General features: G+C 49.2%; 1 protein-coding gene across 12 annotated transcripts in view; it reads right to left on the minus strand.

Annotated features, from left to right (window-relative positions):
- The window catches only part of stim1b (stromal interaction molecule 1b), a 238353-nt gene that overhangs the window by 32871 nt on the left and 183890 nt on the right, over positions 1-21592 (minus strand). For all 12 annotated transcript variants that reach the window (XR_011595711.1, XM_070892617.1, XM_070892623.1 and 9 more), the window contains one exon: positions 2510-2745. Coding sequence is in view for 11 of the 12 variants with exons in the window: in XM_070892617.1 (XP_070748718.1) it covers positions 2510-2745 (236 nt within the window). In the remaining variant the exon portion in view is untranslated. The remainder of the gene's footprint in view (positions 1-2509; positions 2746-21592) is intronic.

The following is a 21592-nucleotide window of genomic DNA, read 5'->3' on the forward strand; positions in this document are numbered from 1 at the left end:
TATCTGAATGGTGGCAGATTTTGAAAAGGGGATGTGCAGCGAGACCTGGGTGTCATGGTTCATCAGTCATTGAAAGTTGGCATGCAGATACAGCAGGCGGTGAAGAAGGCAAATGGTATGGGGATTTGAGTATAGGAGCAGGGAGGTCTTACTGCAGTTGTACAGGGCCTTGGTGAGGCTCCAGCTGGAATATTGTGTTCAGTTTTGGTCTCCTAATCTGAGGAAGGACATTCTTGCTATTGAGGGAGTGCAGCGAAGGTTCACCAGACTGATTCCCAGGATGGCTGGACTGACATATGTTGACTGGGCCTGTATTCACTGGCGTTTAGAAGGATGAGAGGGGATCTCATAGAAACATATAAAATTCTGACGCGATTGGACAGGTTAGATGCAGGAAGAATGTTCCCGATGTTGGGGAAGTCCAGAACCAGGGGACATAGTCTCAGGATAAGGGGTAAGCCATTTAGGACTGAGATGAGGAGAAACTTCTTCACTCAGAGTTGTTAACTTGTGGAATTCCCTACCGCAGAGAGTCGTTGAGGCCAGTTCATTGGATATATTCAAGAGGGAGTTAGATATGGCCCTTATGGCTAAAGGGATCAAGGGGTTTGGAGAGAAAGCAGGAAAGGGGTACTGAGGGAATGATCAGCCATGATCGTATTGAATGGTGGTGCAGGCTCGAAGGGCCGAATGGCCTACTCCTGCACCTATTTTCTATGTTTCTACGTTTTGACCCAGCGACGATGAAGGAACGGCCGATACATTTCCAAGTCAGGATGGTGTGTGACTGGGAGGGGAACGTGGAGGTGGTGGTGTTCCCATGCGCCTGCTGCCCTTGTCCTTCTAGGTGGCCTGTCTCCCTACCACCACTACATGAGGCACTCCCTCCACCCTTCTTACCCAATGAGCACGTGCCTGGCTCAGCATTTACAATCATCAATGAGTGTGAGGTTAGGGGACATCTCGTTAAATGGAGAAGTGTTGAATGCTGTGCCCCGGGGGGTGGCAGGGACTAAGACATCTTTTAACGGAGGAGCTGGTGAACATTTCAAGCACGGGTTATGAGGGGAGAGCGGGGCGGTGGGATTAGATTCTGGTTGGTCTGGCAGAGAGCTAGCACAGACAGGATGAGCCAATTGGCCTAATCGTGTTATATGGTTCCATCTAGCCCCTCCTTTACTCCTCTCCATCCTCCCCCAAACACTTCTTCGACCAGAAGAGGTTAAAACGACATGAGCCACCCACATGTAAAGATAGTAACTTCGATTTATGCAGGACCCCCAATGTAGAGCGAGTGAGGCAAGGTGCTTCACACTCGAGGGTGTGGAGAACAGGGATCGAGCCAGGGCAGGAGGGATCAGCAAGGGCAACTGAAGCTCAGTTGGAGCTGGGATTTAAGGAGGCTGAGGTGAAGAGGCAGAAGAGTTTAGGGAGGAATTGGACAGAGCAGGACCCAGCCAGTCGAGGCCTCGACTCACAAGGGCGGAGTGAAGAGTGGGGCAAAGGGGGAACTGGGGGAACGGGGAACAACGGCGGGGGTAGCGGGGGAAACGGGGAACGGGGAACAACGGCGGGGGTAGCGGGGGAACAGGGGAGAACGGGGAATGGGGGAACGGGGGGGGAATGGGGAACAGGGTGGGCGGGGGGGGAAACAGGGAAAACGGAAAACCGGAGAGAACGAGGAACGGGGAAATCGGAGGGGAACGGGGAACAGGGGGGAATGGGGAACGGAGAACGGGGCGGGGGGGGGGGAAATGGGGAGGTGTGGAACGGGGGCTTCCCTCGTACGGCCTGGTGCCACATCACAGCCTCTCAGCACAAACCCAGTCAGCACTTTGTGCCTTTAATAGAATTGTGGAATGAGTCATTGAAGCAGACAGAATAAACAGGGTCAAGAGTCAATTAGATACGTTTTGGGAGAGAAAGAAAGTTGAGGGATGTGGAGATTGTTGGGTTCAGGGATCTGGAGAGATGGTGAGATTTGAGGAATGGTGAGATGGAGAGGTTGAGGGATGGGGCGATGGAGGGTTTGAGGGATGGGACGATGGATGGGTTGAGGGAAGGGGAGATGGAGGGGTTTGAGGGATGGTGAGGGATGGTTTGAGGGATGGTGTGGGGGGGTTGAGGAATGGTGAGAAGGTGGGGTTGAGGGATGGAGGGGATGAGGGATGGAAGGGATGGTTTTGAGGGATGGAGAGGGGGGGGTTTGAGGAATGGTGAGGGGAGGGTTGAGGGATGGGACGATGGAGGGGTTGAGGGATGGGGCGATGGAGGGGTTGAGGGATGGGGAGAAGGAGGGGTTTGAGGGATGGTGAGGGATGGTTTGAGGGATGGTGTGGGGGGGTTGAGGAATGGTGAGAAGGAGGGGTTGAGGGATGGTGAGGGGAGGTTGAGGGATGGCGGGGGGGGGGGGGGGGGAGGAGAAGGTGAGGTACGGTGAGGGGGGGGGAGATGGACCTGTTGAGCCTGTCCCTGAAGGTTCTTGTGGTGAATAATGTTTGTGACTTACATTGGAGAGTGACTGGAGTGACGAGCTCCTCCTCCATATCATCCAGATCATCGGTGAGGATGAAGTGTGTGGGCGTGGATCGCGTCTGTCCAAGCCAGCTTGGATCCATGTTCAGCACTGAGTGCAGGGCGCTGATCCCGGGGTTGTTGACAATTTGAAACCGGCAAAGCATCTCTATCTGCTGCCAGCGATGTAGCCGTTCCCGCAACGCGGCCGTGACCTCACTGAGCGACTGCCTGTGGGGGCAAAGGGGAAAGGTCAGTGCCTGGCCAGTACAGCTCGCACTGTCCGCGAGAGCCGGGAAATATCGCACGGTCCGCGAGACCCCCGATATATAACAGTCCTCAAAGACTCCCGATATATCACAGTCCCCAAAGACACCCGATATATAACAGTCCCCAAAGACCCCCGATATGTCACAGTCCCCAAAGACCCTCGATATATAACAGTCCCCAAAGACCCCCGATATATCACAGTCCCCAAAGTCCCCCGATATATAACAGTCCCCAAAGACCCCCGATATATCACAGTCCCCAAAGACCCCCGATATATAACAGTCCCCAAAGACCCCCGATATATCACAGTCCCCAAAGACCCCCGATATATAACAGTCCCCAAAGACTCCCGATATATCACAGTCCCCAAAGACCCCCGATATATAACAGTCCCCAAAGACCCCCGATATATCACAGTCCCCAAAGACCCCCGATATATAACAGTCCCCAAAGACTCCCGATATATCACAGTCCCCAAAGACTCCCGATATATCACAGTCCCCAAAGACCCCCGATATATCACAGTCCCCAAAGACTCCCGATATATCACAGTCCCCAAAGACCCCCGATATATTACAGTCCCCAAAGACCCCCGATAAATAACAGTCCTCGAGACATAAGAACATAAGAACATAAGAATTAGGCAGGAGTAGGCCATCTAGCCCCTCGAGCCTGCTCCGCCATTCAACAAGATCATGGCTGATCTGGCCGTGGACTCAGCTCCACTTACCCGTCCTCTCCCCGTAATCCTTAATTCCCTTATTGGTTAAAAATCTATCTATCTGTGATTTGAATACATTCAATGAGCTAGCCTCAACTGCTTCCTTGGGCAGAGAATTCCACAGATTCACAACCCTCTGGGAGAAGAAATTCCTTCTCAACTCGGTTTTAAATTGGCTCCCCCGTATTTTGAGGCTGTGCCCCCTAGTTCTAGTCTCCCCGACCAGTGGAAACAACCTCTCTGCCTCTATCCTGTCTATCCCTTTCATTATTTTAAATGTTTCTATAAGATCACCCCTCATCCTTCTGAACTCCAATGAGTAAAGACCCAGTCTACTCAATCTATCATCATAAGGTAACCCCCTCATCTCCGGAATCAGCCTCGTGAATCATCTCTGCACCCCCTCCAAAGCCAGTATATCCTTCCTTAAGTAAGGTGACCAAAACTGCACGCAGTACTCCAGGTGCGGCCTCACCAATACCCTGTACAGTTGCAGCAGGACTTCCCTGCTTTTGTACTCCATCCCTCTCGCAATGAAGGCCAACATTCCATTCGTCTTCCTGATTACCTGCTGCACCTGCAAACTAACTTTTTGGGATTCATGCACAAGGACCCCCAGGTCCCTCTGCACCGCAGCATGTTGTAATTTCTCCCCATTCAAATAATATTCCCTTTTACTGTTTTTTTTCACCCAAGGTGGATGACCTCACACTTTCCGACATTGTATTCCATCTGCCAAACCTTAGCCTATTCGCTTAACCTATCTAAATCTCTTTGCAGCCTCTCCGTGTCCTCTACACAACCTACTTTCCCACTAATCTTTGTGTCATCTGCAAATTTTGTTACACTACACTCTGTCCCCTCTTCCAGGTCATCTATGTATATTGTAAACAGTTGTGGTCCCAGCACCGATCCCTGTGGCACACCACTAACCACCGATTTCCAACCCGAAAAGGACCCATTTATCCCGACTCTCTGCTTTCTGTTCGCCAGCCAATTCTCTATCCATGCTAATACATTTCCTCTGACTCCGCGTACCTTTATCTTCTGCAGTAGCCTTTTGTGTGGCACCTTATCGAATGCCTTTTGAAAATCTAAATACACCACATCCATCGGTACACCTCTATCCACCATGCTCGTTATATCCTCAAAGAATTCCAGTAAATTAGTTAAACATGATTTCCCCTTCATGAATCCATGCTGCGTCTGCTTGATTGCACTATTCCTATCTAGATGTCCCGCTATTTCTTCCTTAATGATAGTTTCAAGCATTTTCCCCACTACAGATGTTAAACTAACCAGCCTATAGTTACCTGCCTTTTGTCTGCCCCCTTTTTTAAACAGAGGCGTTACATTAGCTGCTTTCCAATCCGCTGGTACCTCCCCAGAGTCCAGAGAATTTTGGTAGATTATAACAAATGTATCTGCTATAACTTCCGCCATCTCTTTTAATACCCTGGGATGCATTTAATCAGGACCAGGGAACTTGTCTACCTTGAGTCCCATTTGCCTGTCCAGCACTACACCCCTAGTGACAGTGATTGTCTCAAGGTCCTCCCTTCCCACATTCCTGTGACCAGCAATTTTTGGCACGGATTTTGTGTCTTCCACTGTGAAGACCGAAGCAAAATAATTGTTTAAGGTCTCAGCCATTTCCACATTTCCCATTATTAAATCCCCCTTCTCATCTTCTAAGGGACCAACATTTACTTTAGTCACTCTTTTCCGTTTTATATATCTGTAAAAGTTTTTACTATCCGTTTTTATGTTTTGCACAAGTTTACCTTCATAATCTATCTTTCCTTTCTTTATTGCTTTCTTAGTCATTCTTTGCTGTCGTTTAAAATTTTACCAATCTTCTATTTTCCCACTAACTTTGGCCACCTTATACGCATTGGTTTTTAATTTGATATTCTCCTTTATTTCCTTGGTTATCCACGACTGGTTATCCCTTCTCTTACCGCCCTTCTTTTTCACTGGAATATATTTTTGTTACGCACTATGAAAGAGCTCCTTAAAAGTACTCCACTGTTCCTCAATTGTGCCACCGTTTAGTCTGTGTTCTCAGTCTACTTTAGCCAACTCTGCCCTCATCCCATTGTAGTCCTCTTTGTTTAAGCATAGTACACTCGTTTGAGACACTACTTCCTCACCCTCAATCTGTATTACAAATTCAACCATACTGTGATCACTCATTCCGAGAGGATCTTTTACTAGGAGATTGTTTATTATTCCTGTGTCATTACACAGGACCAGATCTAAGATGGCTTGCTCCCTTGTAGGTTCTGTAACATACTGTTCTAAGAAACAATCCCGTATGCATTCTATGAATTCCTCCTCCAGGCTACCCCGTGCGATTTGATTTGACCAATCGATATGTAGGTTAAAATCCCCCATGATTACTGCCGTTCCTTTTTCACATGCCTCCATTATTCCCTTGATTATTGTCCGCCCCACCGTGAAGTTATTATTTGGGGGCCTATAAACTCCGTCCACCAGTGACTTTTTCCCCTTACTATCTCTAATCTCCACCCACAATGATTCAACATTTTGTTCATTAGAGCCAATATCGTCTCTCACAACTGCCCTGATATCATCCTTTATTAACAGAGCTACCCCACCTCCTTTCCCTTCTTGTCCCGATATATCACACGGTGAGAGCCCGATATATCACACAGAGACCCCGATATATCACACGGCTCCCGAGACCCCGATATAGAAACATAGAAATTTAGAGCGCAGAATGAGGCCATTCCGGCCCATCGTGTCCGCACCGGCCGACAAAGAGCCGCACGGCCCTCGGTCAGCAGCCCTGAAGGTTACATATAAACCTACGAACAATGACGGAAAGGCAAAGAGCACCCAGCCCAACCAGTCCGCCCCACACAACTGTGACACCACTTATACTGAAACATTCTACACTCCACCCCACGGAGCCATGTGATCTCCTGGGAGAGGCAAAAACCAGATAAAAACACAGGCCAATTTAGGGAGAAAAAATCTGGGAAAATTCCTCTCCGACCCATCCAGGCAATCGACACTAATCCAGATCATCACCCTGGCCATATTCTATTCCCTGCAGTACTTACCATTATATCTGCTCCGTCCAACAAAAGGTCATCCAGTCTAATCCCAGTCGGGAGCAGCCAGGGGGAGCGGGAGGCTTGAGGCCTATAAAAGGCCCACGGCAGTCGGGAGCGGCAGTCGGGAGCAGCAGTCGGAGCAGCAGTCGGAGGAGCAGTCGGAGGAGCAGTCGGAGGAGCAGCAGTCGGAGGAGCAGTCGGAGGAGCAGCAGTCGGAGGAGCAGTCGGAGGAGCAGTCGGAGGAGCAGCAGTCGGAGGAGCAGTCGGAGGAGCAGTCGGAGGAGCAGCAGTCGGAGGAGCAGTCGGAGGAGCAGTCGGAGGAGCAGTCGGAGGAACAGCAGTCGGAGGAGCAGTCGGAGGAGCAGTCGGAGGAGCAGCAGTCGGAGGAGCAGTCGGAGGAGCAGTCGGAGGAGCAGCAGTCGGAGGAGCAGTCGGAGGAGCAGCAGTCGGGAGCAGCAGTCGGAGGAGCAGTCGGAGGAGCAGCAGTCGGAGGAGCAGTCGGAGGAGCAGCAGTCGGAGGAGCAGTCGGAGGAGCAGCAGTCGGGAGCAGCAGTCGGAGGAGCAGTCGGAGGAGCAGCAGTCGGGAGCAGCAGTCGGAGGAGCAGTCGGAGGAGCAGCAGTCGGAGGAGCAGTCGGAGGAGCAGCAGTCGGAGGAGCAGCAGTCGGAGGAGCAGCAGTCGGAGGAACAGCAGTCGGAGGAGCAGTCGGAGGAGCAGCAGTCGGAGGAGCAGCAGTCGGAGGAACAGCAGTCGGAGGAGCAGTCGGAGGAGCAGCAGTCGGAGGAACAGCAGTCGGAGGAGCAGTCGGAGGAACAGCAGTCGGAGGAGCAGCAGTTGGAGGAGCAGCAGTCGGAGGAGCAGCAGTCGGAGGAACAGCAGTCGGAGGAACAGCAGTCGGAGGAGCAGTCGGAGGAGCAGCAGTTGGAGGAGCAGCAGTCGGAGGAGCAGCAGTCGGAGGAGCAGCAGTCGGAGGAGCAGCAGTCGGAGGAACAGCAGTCGGGAGCAGCAGTCGGAGCAGCAGTCGGAGGAGCAGCAGTCGGGAGCAGCAGTCGGAGGAGCAGCAGTCGGAGGAGCAGCAGTCGGAGGAGCAGCAGTCGGAGGAGCAGCAGTTGGAGGAGCAGCAGTCGGAGCAGCAGTCGGAGGAGCAGCAGTCGGAGGAGCAGCAGTCGGAGGAGCAGCAGTCGGAGGAGCAGCAGTCGGAGGAGCAGTCGGGAGCAGCAGTCGGAGGAGCAGCAGTCGGAGGAGCAGCAGTCGGAGGAGCAGCAGTCGGGAGCGGCAGTTGGGAGCAGCAGTCGGGAGCAGCAGTCGGAGGAGCAGTCGGAGGAGCAGCAGTCGGAGGAGCAGTCGGGAGCAGCAGTCGGAGGAGCAGTCGGGAGCGGCAGTCGGGAGCGGCAGTCGGGAGCAGCAGTCGGAGGAGCAGCAGTCGGGAGCGGCAGTCGGGAGCGGCAGTCGGGAGCAGCAGTCGGAGGAGCAGTCGGGAGCGGCAGTCGGGAGCAGCAGTCGGGAGCGGCAGTCGGGAGGAGCAGTCGGAACCGGCAGTCGGGAGCGGCAGTCGGGAGCGGCAGTCGGGAGCAGCAGTCGGGAGCAGCAGTCGGGAGCGGCAGTCGGAGGAGCAGTCGGGAGCGGCAGTCGGGAGCAGCAGTCGGGAGCGGCAGTCGGAGCGGCAGTCGGAGCGGCAGTCGGAGGAGCAGTCGGGAGCGGCAGTCGGGAGCAGCAGTCGGGAGCGGCAGTCGGAGCGGCAGTCGGAGGAGCAGTCGGGAGCGGCAGTCGGGAGCGGCAGTCGGAGCGGCAGTCAGAGGAGCAGTCGGGAGCAGCAGTCGGAGGAGCAGTCGGGAGCGGCAGTCGGGAGCGGCAGTCGGGAGCGGCAGTTGGGAGCAGCAGTCGGGAGCGGCAGTCGGAGGAGCAGTCGGGAGCAGCAGTCGGGAGCGGCAGTCGGGAGCGGCAGTCGGGAGCAGCAGTCGGGAGCGGCAGTCGGGAGCAGCAGTCGGGAGCGGCAGTCGGAGGAGCAGTCGGGAGCGGCAGTCGGGAGCGGCAGTCGGGAGGAGCAGTCGGGAGCAGCAGTCGGGAGCGGCAGTCGGGAGCAGCAGTCGGGAGCGGCAGTCGGAGGAGCAGTCGGGAGCGGCAGTCGGGAGCGGCAGTCGGGAGCAGCAGTCGGGAGCAGCAGTCGGGAGCAGCAGTCGGAGGAGCAGTCGGAGGAGCAGTCGGGAGCAGCAGTCGGGAGCGGCAGTCGGGAGCAGCAGTCGGGAGCAGCAGTCGGGAGCGGCAGTCGGAGGAGCAGTCGGAGGAGCAGTCGGGAGCAGCAGTCGGGAGCGGCAGTCGGGAGCGGCAGTCGGGAGCAGCAGTCGGGAGCGGGGACAAAAGGCAAAATAGAAGTAATATGAAATCGAAATGTGACATCACAGCCAAACGGGTAAGTGATTGGCTGGTTGATTGGGGAGTATTTGTCTTTTTCTTTTCTTATCAGTCGGAAATCTTGGGCATTGTTGCCAAATTAAGTGAATCTAAGGGTTAAGTCATGGCAGGAGAGCCCAGAGCCGTGTCGTGCTCCTCCTGTGCTACGTGGGAAGTCAGGGACACTGCCAGCTGTCAAGCACTGGAGATGTGCATGGATTTTCTCTGGAGTACCCGCAATGCTGAGGATGCCGTGGATAGCACGTTTAGTGAGCTGTTCACACCGCAGGTAAAGGTTACACAACCAGATGGGGAATAGGTTACCAACAGGAAGAGCAGTGCAGGGAAGGTAGTGCAGGGGTCCCCTGCGGTCATCTCCCTCCAAAACAGATACACCACTTTGGGTACTGTTGGGGGGGATGACTCATCAGGGGAGGGCAGCAGCAGCCAAGTTCATGGCACCGTGGCTGGCTCTGCTGCACAGGAGGGCAGGAAAAAGAGTGGGAGAGCTGTAGTGATAGGGGATTCGATTGTAAGGGGAATAGACAGGCGTTTCTGCGGCTGCAAACGAGACTCCAGGATGGTATGTTGCCTCCCTGGTGCAAGGGTCAAGGATGTCTCGGAGAGGCTGCAGGGCATTCTGGAGGGAGAGGGTGAATAGCCAGTTGTCGTGGTGCATATGGGTACCAACGATATAGGTAAAAAAACGGGATGAGGTCCTACAAGCTGAATTTAGGGAGCTACGAGTTAAATTAAAAAGCAGGACCTCAAAGGTAGTAATCTCAGGATTGCTACCAGTGCCACGTGCTAGTCAGAGTAGGAATTGCAGGATAGTCCAGATGAATACGTGGCTTGAGAAATGGTGCAAGGGGGAGGGATTCAAATTCCTGGGACATTGGAACCGGTTCTGGGGTAGGTGGGACCAGTACAAACCGGACGGTCTGCACCTGGGCAGGACCGGAACCAATGTCCTAGGGGGAGTGTTTGCTAGTGCTGTTGGGGAGGAGTTAAACTAATATGGCAGGGGGATGGGAACCTATTCGGGGGGGGGAGAGGGAAGTAAAAATGGGGCAGAAGTAAAAGGTAGGAAGGAAAAAAGTAAAAGTGGAGGGGAGAGAAACCAAGGGCAAAAATCAAAAAAGGCCACATTACAACATGATTCTAAAAGAACAAAGAGTGTTAAAAAAACAAGCCTGAAGGCTCTGAGTCTCAATGCGAGGAGCATTTGTAATAAGGTGGATGAATTAACTTCGCAGATAGCAGTTAACGGATATGATGTAATTGGGATTACGGAGACATGGCTTCAGGGTGATCAAGGCTGGGAACTCAACATCCAGGGGTATTCAACATTCAGGAAGGATAGACAGAAAGGAAAAGGAGGTGGGGTGGCGTTGCTGGTTAAAGAGGAAATTAATGCAATAGTAAGGAGGGACATTAGCCTGGATGATGTGGAATCGGTATGGGTGGAGCTGCGGAATACCAAAGGGCAGAAAACGTTAGTGGGAGTTGTGTACAGACCACCAAACAGTAGTAGTGAGGTTGGGGATGTCAACAAACAGGAAATTAGGAATACGTACAATAAAGGTACAGCAGTTATCATGGGTGATTTTAATCTACATATAGATTGGGCTAACCAAACTGGTAGCAATATTGTGGAGGAAGATTTCCTGGAATGTATAAGGGATGGTTTTCTAGACCAATATGTCGAGGAACCAACTTGAGAGCAGGCCATCCTAGACTGGGTCTTGTGTAATGAGAGAGGATTAATTAGCAATCTTGTTGTGCGAGGCCCCTTGGGGAAGAGTGATCATAATATGTAGAATTCTTCATTAAGATGGAGAGTGACACAGTTAATTCAAAAACTAGGGTCTTGAACTTAAAGAAAGGTAACTTCGATGGTATGAGACGTGAATTGGCTAGAATAGACTGGCAAAGGATACTTAAAGGGTTGACGGTAGATAGGCAATGGCAAACATTTAAAGATCACATGAATGAACTACAACAATTGTACATCCCTGTCTGGAGTAAAAATAAAATGGGGAAAGTGGCTCAACCGTGGCTAACAAGGGAAATTAGGGATAGTGTTAAATCCAAGGAAGAGGCATCTAAATTGGCCAGAAAAAGCAGCAAACCTGAGGACTGGGAGAAATTTAGAATTCAGCAGAGAAGGACTAAGGGTTTAATTAGGAGGGGGAAAGTAGCGTATGAGAGGAACCTTGCTGGGAACATAAAAACTGACTGCAAAAGCTTCTATAGATATGTGAAGAGAAAAAGATTAGGTCCCTTGCAGTCAGAATTAGGTGAATTCATAATGGGGAACAAGGAAATGGCAGACCAACTGAACCAATACTTTGGTTTTGTCTTCACGAAGGAAGACACAAATAACTTCCCGAAGATACTAGGGGACCGAGGATCTAGCGAGAAGGAGGAACTGAGAGAACTGAGGCAAATCCTTATTAGTCAGAAAATGATGTTAGGGAAATTGACGGGATTGAAGGCTGATGAATTCACAGGGCCTGATAGTCTGCATCCCAGAGTACGTAAGGAAGTGGCCCTAGAAATAGTGGGTGCATTGGTGATCATTTTCCAACAGTCTATCGACTCTGGATCAGTTCCTATGGACTGGAGTGTAGCTAATGTAACACCACTTTTTTAAAAAGGAGGGAGAGAAAACGGGTAATTATAGACCGGTTAGCCTGACATCAGTAGTGGGGAAAATGCTGGAATCAATTATTAAAGATGAAATAGCAGCACATTTGGCAAGCAGTGACAGGATCGGTCCAAATCAGCATGGATTTATGAAAGGGAAATCATGCTTGACAAATCTTCTAGAAATTTTTGAGGATGTAACTAGTAGAGTGGACAAGGGAGAACCAGTGGATGTGGTGTATTTGGACTTTCAAAAGGCTTTTGACAAGGTCCCACACAAGAGATTGGTGTGCAAAATTAAGGCACATGGGATTGAGGGTAATGTACTGACGTGGATAGAGAACTGGTTGGCAGACAGGAAGCAATGAGTGGGAATAAACGGGTCCTTTTCAGAATGGCAGGCAGTGACTAGTGGGGTGCCGCAGGGTTCAGTGCTGGGACCCCAGCTATTTACAATATACATTAATGATTTAGACGAAGGAATTGAATGTAGACTAAGCTGGGTGGCAGTGTGAGCTGTGAGGAGGATGCTAAGAGGCTGCAGGGTGACTTGGACAGGTTAGATGAGTGGTCAAATGCATGGTAGATGGTATAATATGGATAAGTGTGAGGTTTATCCACTTTGGTGGCAAAAACAGGAAGGCAGATTATCTGAATGGTGACAGATTAGTAAAAGGGGAGGTGCAACGAGACCTGGGTGTCATGATACATCAGTCATTGGAACTAGGCATGCAGGTACAGCAGGTGGTTAAGAAAGCAAATGGCATGTTGGCCTTCATAGCGAGAGGATTTGAGTATAGGAGCAGGGAGGTCTTGCTGCAGTTGTACAGGGCCTTGGTGAGACCACACCTTGAATATTGTGTGCAGTTTTGGTCAAATCTGAGGAAGGACATTCGTGCTATTGAGGGAGTGCAGCGAAAGTTCACCAGACTGATTCTCGGGATGCCAGGACTGACATATGAAGAAAGACTGGATCGACTCGGCTTATATTCATTGGAATTTAGCAGAATGAGAGGGGATCTCATAGAAGCATATAAAATTCTGACAGAATTGGAGAGGTTAGATGCAGGAAGAATGTTCCCGATGTTGGGGAAGTCCAGAACCAGGGGTCACAGTCTAAGGATAAGGGGTAAGCCATATAGGACCGAGATGAGGAGGAACTTTTTCACTCAGAGAATTGTGAACCTGTGGAATTCTCTCCCGCAGAAAGTTGTTGAGGCCAGTTCGTTAGATATATTCCAAATGGAGTTAGATGTGGCCCTTATGGCTAAAGGGATCAAGGGGGATGGAGAGAAGGCAGGAGTGGAGTACTGAAGTTGCATGATCAGCCATGATCTTATTGAATGGTGGTGCAGGCTCGAAGGGCCGAATGGCCTGCTCCTGCACCTATTTTCTATATTTCTATGTTTACCAGCTCGAGGTCCGTAACCCTGCAGGTTACTGCACTTTAAGTGCCCATCCAACCATCTCTTAAAAGTGGTGAGGATTTCTGCATCCACCACACTTCCAGGCAGCGATTTCCAGATCCCCACAACCCTCTGCGTAAAGAAGCCCCCCCTCAAATCCCCTCTAAACCTTCCACCAACCACCTTAAAACTATGCCCCCTCGTAATAGACCCCTCCACCAATGGAAATAGACCCTTATTATCCACTCTGTCCAGGCCCCTCAATATTTTGTACAACTCAATGAGGTCTCCTCTCAACCTCCTCTGTTCCAATGAGAACAAACCCAGCCTATCCAATCTGTCCTCATAACTAAGATTCCTAGTAAATCTCCTCTGCACCCTCTCTAGTGCAATCACGTCCTTCCTATAATACGGCGACCAGAATTACACGCAGTACTCCAGCTGTGGCCTAACCAAAGTATTATACAATTTAAGCATAAGCTCCCTGCTCTTATATTCTATGCCTCGGCCAATAAAGGCAAGCATTCCGTATGTCTTCTAAACCACCTTATCCACCTGGCCTGCTACTTTCAGGGATCTGTGGACAAGCACTCCAAGGTCCCTTTGTTCATCTACACTATTAAGTGGCTTACCGCTTAATGTGTATACCCTTTCCTTATTAGCCCTCCCAAAGTGTATCACCTCACACTTCTCTGAATTAAATTCCATTTGCCACTGTTCTGCCCACCTGACCAGTAGATTGATATCCTCCTGCAGCCCATGACTTTCCTCTTCATTATCAACCACACAGACAATTTTAGTGTCGTCTGCAAACTTCTTAATCACACTCCCTATATTCAAATCTAAATTGTTGATCTATACCACAAAAAGCAAGGGACCCAGTACTGAGCCCTGTGGAACCCCACTGGAAACATCCTTCCAGTCACAAAAACATCCATCAACCATTACCCTTTGCTTCCTGCCTCTGAGCCAATTTTGGATCCAACTTGCCACTTTGCCCTGGATCCCATGGGCTTTAACCTTCGTGACCAGTTTAGCATGTGGGACCTTATCAAAAGCCATATATACTACAGTGTACACACTACCCTCATCGACCCTCTTGCTTACCTCCTCAAAAAATTCAATCAGGTTAGTCAGACACGATCTTCCCTTAACAAATCCGTGCTGACTGTCCCTAATTAATCCTTGCCTTTCCAAATGCAGATTTATCCTATTTTTCAGGATTTTTTCCAATAATTTCCCCACCACTGAGGTTAGGCTGACAGGCCTGTAATTACTCGGTCTATCTCTTTCTCCCTTCTTAAACAAGGGTACTACATTAGCAGTCTTCCAATCCTCTGGCACCATGCCCAGATCCAAAGAGGACTGGAAAATGATGGTCAAGGCCTCTGCTATTTCCTCTTTTACTTCACTCAACAGCCTGGGATGCATTTCATCCGGGCCTGGGGACTTACCTACTTTCAAAGCTGCTAAAACCCCTTAATACCTCCTCTCTCACTATATTTATTGCATCCAGAATATCACACTCCTCCTCGATAGCAGTATCTGCATTGCCCCTTTCCTTTGTGAAAACAGATGCAAAGTATTCATTAAGAACCCTCCCAACATCTTCCGCCTCCATACACAGATTACCCCCGTGGTCACAAATAGGCCCTACCCTTTCTTTAGTTACCATCTTATTCTGAATATATTTATACAACATCTTGGGGTTTTCCTTAATTTTACTGGCCAAGAATTTCTCGTGCTCTCTCTTAGCATTCCTAATATCCTTTTTAATTTTGCCTCTTAACTTTCTATATTCCTCTAAAGATTCTAAAGTATTTAGCCGTTAATATATGACATCAGCATCCCTTTTTTTCTTAATCCTCTCCTGTATGTCCCTAGACATCCAAGGGGCTCTAGAATTATTTTTCCTAGCGTTTTTCTTTAAGGGCACATGTTTGGCCTGAGCCTTCTGGATCTCCTCCTTAAATGCCTCCCACTGTTCCGACACTGATTTACCCACAAGTAGCTGTTTCCAGTCCACCATGGCCAAATCTTTCCTCAACTGAAATTAGCTTTTCCCCAATTCGGAACTTTTATTCCAGGCTTATTCTTGTCCTTATCCATAACCAACTTGAATCTGACTGAATTATGGTCACTGGCACCCAAGTGCTCTCCCACTACACAGAAACATAGAAAATAGGTGCAGGAGTAGGCCATTCGGCCCTTCGAGCCTGCACCACCATTTAATAAGATCATGGCTGATCATTCACCTCAGTACCCCTTTCCTGCTTTTTCTCCATACCCCTTGATCCTCTTAGCCGTAAGGGCCATATCTAACTCCCTCTGGAATATATCCAATGAACTGGCATCAACAACTCTCTGCGGCAGGGAATTCCACAGGTTAACAACTCTCTAAGTGAAGAAGTTTCTCCTCATCTCAGTCCTAAATTCTCAGTTCTAAGGATAAGGGGTAGGAACATAGAAACATAGAAAATAGGTGCAGGAGCAGGCCATTGAGCCCTTCTAGCCTGCACCGCCATTCAATGAGTTCATGGCTGAACATGAAACTTCAGTACCCCCTTCCTGCTTTCTCGCCATACCCCTTGATCCCCCTAGTAGTAAGAACTTCATCTAACTCCCTTTTGAATATATTTAGTGAATTGGCCTCAACTACTTTCTGTGGTAGAGAATTCCACAGGTTCACCACTCTCTGGGTGAAGAAGTTTCTCCTCATCTCGGTCCTAAATGGCTTACCCCTTATCCTTAGACTGTGACCCCTGGTTCTGGACTTCCCCAACATTGGGAACATTCTTCCTGCATCTAACCTGTCTAAACCCGTCAGAATTTTAAACGTTTCTATGAGGTCCCCTCTCATTCTTCTGAACTCCAGTGAATACAAGCCCAGTCGATCCAGTCTTTCTTGATAGGTCAGTCCCACCATCCCGGGAATCAGTCTGGTGAATCTTCGCTGCACTCCCTCAATAGCAAGAACGTCCTTCCTCAAGTTAGGAGACCAAAACTGTACACAATACTCCAGGTGTGGCCTCACCAAGGCCCTGTACAACTGCAGCAACACCCCCCTGCCCCTGTATTCAAATCCCCTTGCTATGAAGGTCAACATGCCATTTGCTTTCTTAACCGCCTGCTGTACCTGCATGCCAATCTTCAATGACTGATGTACCATGACACCCAGGTCTCGTTGCACCTCCCCTTTTCCTAATCTGTCATCATTCAGATAATAGTCTGTCTCTCTGTTTTTACCACCAAAGTGGATAACCTCACATTTATCCACATTATACTTCATCTGCCATGCATTTGCCCACTCACCTAACCTATCCAAGTCACTCTGCAGCCTCATAGCATCCTCCTCGCAGCTCACACTGCCACCCAACTTAGTGTCATCCGCAAATTTGGAGATACTACATTTAATCCCCTCGTCTAAATCATTAATGTACAATGTAAACAGCTGGGGCCCCAGCACAGAACCTTGCGGTACCCCACTAGTCACTGCCTGCCATTCTGAAAAGTACCCATTTACTCCTACTCTTTGCTTCCTGTCTGACAACCAGTTCTCAATCCACGTCAGCACACTACCATTTAGCCATTTAGGACCGAGATGAGGAGAAACTTCTTCACCCAGAGAGTGGTGAACCTGTGGAATTCTCTACCACAGAAAGTTGTTGAGGCCAATTCACTAAATATATTCAAAAGGGAGTTAGATGAAGTCCTTACTACTAGGGGGATCAAGCGGTATGGTGAGAAAGCAGGAAAGGGGTACTGAAGTTGCATGTTCAGCCATGAACTCATTGAATGGCGGTGCAGGCTAGAAGGGCCGAATGGCCTACTCCTGCACCTATTTTCTATGTTTCGATGTAAATGGCCTACCCCTTATCCTAAGACTGGGTCCCCTGGTTCTGGACTTCCCCAACATCGAGAACATTCTTCCCGCATCTAACCTGTCCAGTCCCGTCAGAATCTTAAATGTTTTTATGAGATCCCCTCTCATCCTTCTAAACTCCAGTGTGTAAAGGCCCAGTTGATCCAGTCTCTCCTCATATGTCAGTCCAGCCATCCCTGGAATCAGTCTGGTGAACCTTCGCTGCACCCCCTCAATAGCAAGAACGTCCTTCCTCAGATTAGGAGACCAAAACTGAACACAATACTCCAGGTGAGGCCTCACCAAGGCCCTGTACAACTGCAGTAAGACCTCCCTGCTCCTATACTCAAATCCCCTAGCTATGAAGACCAACATACCATTTGCCGCCTTCACTGCCTGCTGTACCTGCATGCCAACTTTCAAGGACTGATGAACCATGACACCCAGGTCTCGTTGCACCTCCCCTTTTCCTAATCTGCCGCCATTCAGATAATATTGTGTCTTCCTGTTTTTGCCCCAAAAGTGGATAACCTCACATTTATCCACATTATACTACATCTGCCATGTATTTGCGCACTCACCTAACCTGTCCAAGTCACTCTGCAGCCTCTTAGTGTCCTCCTCACAGCTCACACCGCCACCCAGCTTAGTGTCATCTGCAAACTTGGAGATATTACACTCAATTCCTTCATCTAAATCATTAATGTATATTGTAAAGAGCTGGGGTCCCAGCACTGAGCCCTGCAGCACTCCACTAGTCACTTCCTGCCATTCTGAAAAGACCCGTTTATCCCGACTCTCTGCTTCCTGTCTGCCAACCAGTTCTCTATCCACGTCAGTACATTACCCCCAATAGCATGTGCTTTAATTTTGCACACCAATCTCTTGTGTGGGACCTTGGCAAAAGCCTTTTGAAAGTCCAAATACACCACATCCACTGGTTCTCCCTTGTCCACTCTACTAGTTACTTCCTCAAAAAATTCTTGAAGATTTGTCAAGCATGATTTCCCTTTCATAAATCCATGCTGACTTGGACCGATCCTATCACTGCTTTCCAAATGCGCTGCTATTTCATCCTTAATGATTGATTCCAACATTTTCCCACTACTGATGTCAGGCTAACCGGTCTATAATTACCCGTTTTCTCTCTCCCTCCTTTTTTAAAAAATGGTGTTACATTAGCTACCCTCCAGTCCATAGGAACTAATCCAGAGTCGATAGACTGTTGGAAAATTACCACCAATGCATCCACTATTTCTAGGGCCACTTCCTTAAGTACTCTGGGATGCAGACTATCAGGCCCTGGGGATTTATCGGCCTTCAATCCCGTCAATTTCCCGAACACAATTTCCCGCCAGTAAGGATATCCTTCAGTTCCTCCTTCTCACTAGACCCTCGGTCCCCTAGTACATCCGGAAGGTTATTTGTGCCTTCCTTTGTGAAGACAGAATCAAAGTACTTGTTCAATTGGTCTGCCAATTCTCTGTTCCCCATTATAAATTCACCCGAATCCGACTGCAAGGGACCTTCGTTTGTCTTCACTAATCTTATTCTCTTCACATATCTATAAAAGCTTTTGCAGTCAGTTTTTATGTTTCCGGCAAGCTTCCTCTCGTACTCTATTTTCCCCCTCTTAATTAAACCCTTTCTCCTCCTCTACTGAATTTAAAATTGCTCCCTGTCCTCCGGGTTGCTACTTTTTCTGGCCAATTTATATGCCTCTTCCTTGGTTTTAACACTATCCTTAATTTCCCTTGTTAGCCACGGTTGAGCCACCTTCCCCACTTTATTTTTACTCCAGACAGGGATGTACAATTTTTGAAGTTCGTCCATATGCTCATTAAAGGTTTGCCATTGCCTATCCACCGTCAACCCTTTTAAATATCATTTGCCAGTCTAATTTAGCCAATTCACGCCTCATACCGTCAAAGTTACCTTTCCTTAAGTTCAGGACCCTAGTTTCTGAATTGACTTTGTCACTCTCCATCTTAAGAAAGAATTCTACCATATTATGGTCACTCTTCCCCAAGGGGCCTTGCACAACAAGATTGCTAATTAGTCCTTTCTCAATCCACATCACCCAGTCTAGGATGGCCAGCTCTCTGGTTGGTTCCACAACATATTGGTCTAGAAAACCATCCCTAATACACTCCAGGAAATCTCCTCCACCGCATTGCTACCAGTTTGGTTAGCCCAATCAATATATAGATTAAAGTCGCCCATGATTATTGCTGTACCTCTATTGCACACATCCCTTATTTCTTGTTTGATGCTGTCCCCAACCTCACTACTACTATTTGGTGGCCTGTACACAACTCCCACTAGCGTTTTCTGCCCTTTGGTATTCCACAGCTCCACCCATACCGATTCCACATCATCCAGGCTAATGTCCCTCCTTACTATTGCATTAATTTCCTCTTTAACCAGCAACACCACCCTGCCTCCTTTTCCTCTCTGTCTATCCTTCCTAAATGCTGAATACCCCTGGATGTTGAGTTCCCAGCCTTGGTCACCCTGGAGCCATGTCTCCGTGATGCCAATTACATCATATCCATTAACTGCTATCTGAGCAGTTAATTCGTCCACCTTATTGCAAATACACCTCGCATTGAGGCACAGAGCCTCCAGGCTTGTCTTTTTAACACACTTTGACCCTTTAGAATTTTGATGTAAAGTGTCCCTTTTTGTTTTATGCCTTGGGTTTCTCTGCCCTCCATTTTTACTTTTCTCCTTTCTATCTTTTGCTTCTGTCTCCATTTTATTTCCCTCTGTCTCCCTGCATAGGTTCCCATCCCCCTGCCATATTAGTTTAACTCCTCCCCAACAACACTAGCAAACACTCCCCCTAGGATATTGGTTCCGGTCCTGCCCAGGTGCAGACCGTCCGGTTTGTACTGGTCCCATCTCCCCCAGAACCGGTTCCAATGTCCCAGGAATTTGAATCCCTCCCTGCTGCACCACTGCTCAAGCCATGTATTCATCTGAGCTATCCTGCGATTTCTACTCTGACTAGCATGTGGCACTGGTAGCAATCCTGAGATTACTACTTTTGAGGTCCTACTTTTTAATTTAGCTCCTAGCTCCCTAAATTCATCACGTTGGACCTCATTCCGTTTTTTTACCTATATCGTTGGTCTATATGCACCACGACAACTGGCTGTTCACCCTCCCTTTTCAGAATACCCCTTCCACCTGCCCAGCTTCATTCCCCAAAACTAAATCCAAGACTGCCCCCTCTCGTGTTGGGCTTGTTACACATTGACTAAGAATTCCGCACCCTCTATACTCTTCACACTATATTTGTCCCAATCAATATTAGGATGGTTGAAATCCCCTACTATTACCACCCTATGGTTTTTGGACTTCACAGCAATTTGCCGATATATTTGCTCCTCTATCTCCCTCCCACTGTTTGGGGGTCTATAATACACGCCCAGCAGTGTGATCACTCCTTTTTTATTTTTCAGTTTGACCCATATGGCCTCATTAGATCATCCCTATAACATATCATCCCTCCTCACTGCTGTAATATTTTCTTTATTCAGTACCGCAACCGTTTTTCGCTACAGGATCAGTACCCGCTACCCAAGGCAGACGACCTATTTGCGACCCTGGCTGGAGGGAAGACATTCATCAAGTTGGATCTGACCTCGGCCTACATGACGCAGGAGCTGGCGGAACCTTCGAAAGGCCTCACCTGCATCAACACAACACAAAGGTCTGTTCTCTACAACAGATGCCCGTTTGGGATTCGGTCGGTCGCGGCAATTTTCCAAAGGAACATGGAGAGCCTGCTAAAGTCGGTTCCGCGCACCGTGATCTTCCAGGACGACGTACTGGTCACAGGTCGGGACACCATCGAATACTTGCAGGACCTGGAAGAGGTTCTAAGTCGGCTAGATTGCATGGGGCTCAGGTTGAAACGCTCGAAGTGTGTTTTCCTGGTGCCAGAGGTCGAGTTCTTGGGGAGAAGAATCGCACAGACGGCATCAGATCCACCGACGTCAAGAGGGAGGCCATCAAGAACGCGCCGAGACCACAGAACATGACGGAGCTGAGGTCGATCCTAGGACTCCTCAATTATTTGGGTAATTTCCTACGCGGGTTAAGCACCTTGCTAGAACCCCTACATGTGCTGCTACGCAAGGGAGACAACTGGGTATGGGAGAAATCACAAGAGGCTGCTTTTGAGAAAGCCAGAAATCTGTTCTGTTCCAACAAACTGCTTGTTCTGGATTACCCATGTAAATGTTTATTGCTAGCTTGCGATGCATCTTCATATGGGGTCGGGTATGTGTTACAACAAGCTAACGAATCAGGAACATTGCAACCGGTCGCCTATGCGTCCAGGAGGTTGTCCAAGGCCGAAAGGGCTTACAGCATGAATGAAAAAGCTCTGGCATGCGTTTACGGGGTGAAATAAATGCACCAGTATCTGTTTGGTCTCAAGTTTGAGCTTGAAACTGACCATAAGCCCCTCATGTCGCTATTCTCAGAGAGCAAAGGGATTGACACCAACACCTCTGCCCGCATCCAAAGATAGGCGCTCACGCTGTCGGTATACAACTATGTAATCCATCGCAGACCGGGCACAGAGAACTGTGCTGATGCTCTCAGTCGGCTACTATTGCCCACCACCGGGGTGGAAATGGCACAGCCTGCTGACTTGCTCTTGGTGATGGATGCATTCGAAAACG

The sequence above is a fragment of the Pristiophorus japonicus genome, chromosome 10 (assembly GCF_044704955.1).
Source record: "Pristiophorus japonicus isolate sPriJap1 chromosome 10, sPriJap1.hap1, whole genome shotgun sequence".
NCBI classification, from domain to species: Eukaryota; Metazoa; Chordata; class Chondrichthyes; family Pristiophoridae; genus Pristiophorus; species Pristiophorus japonicus.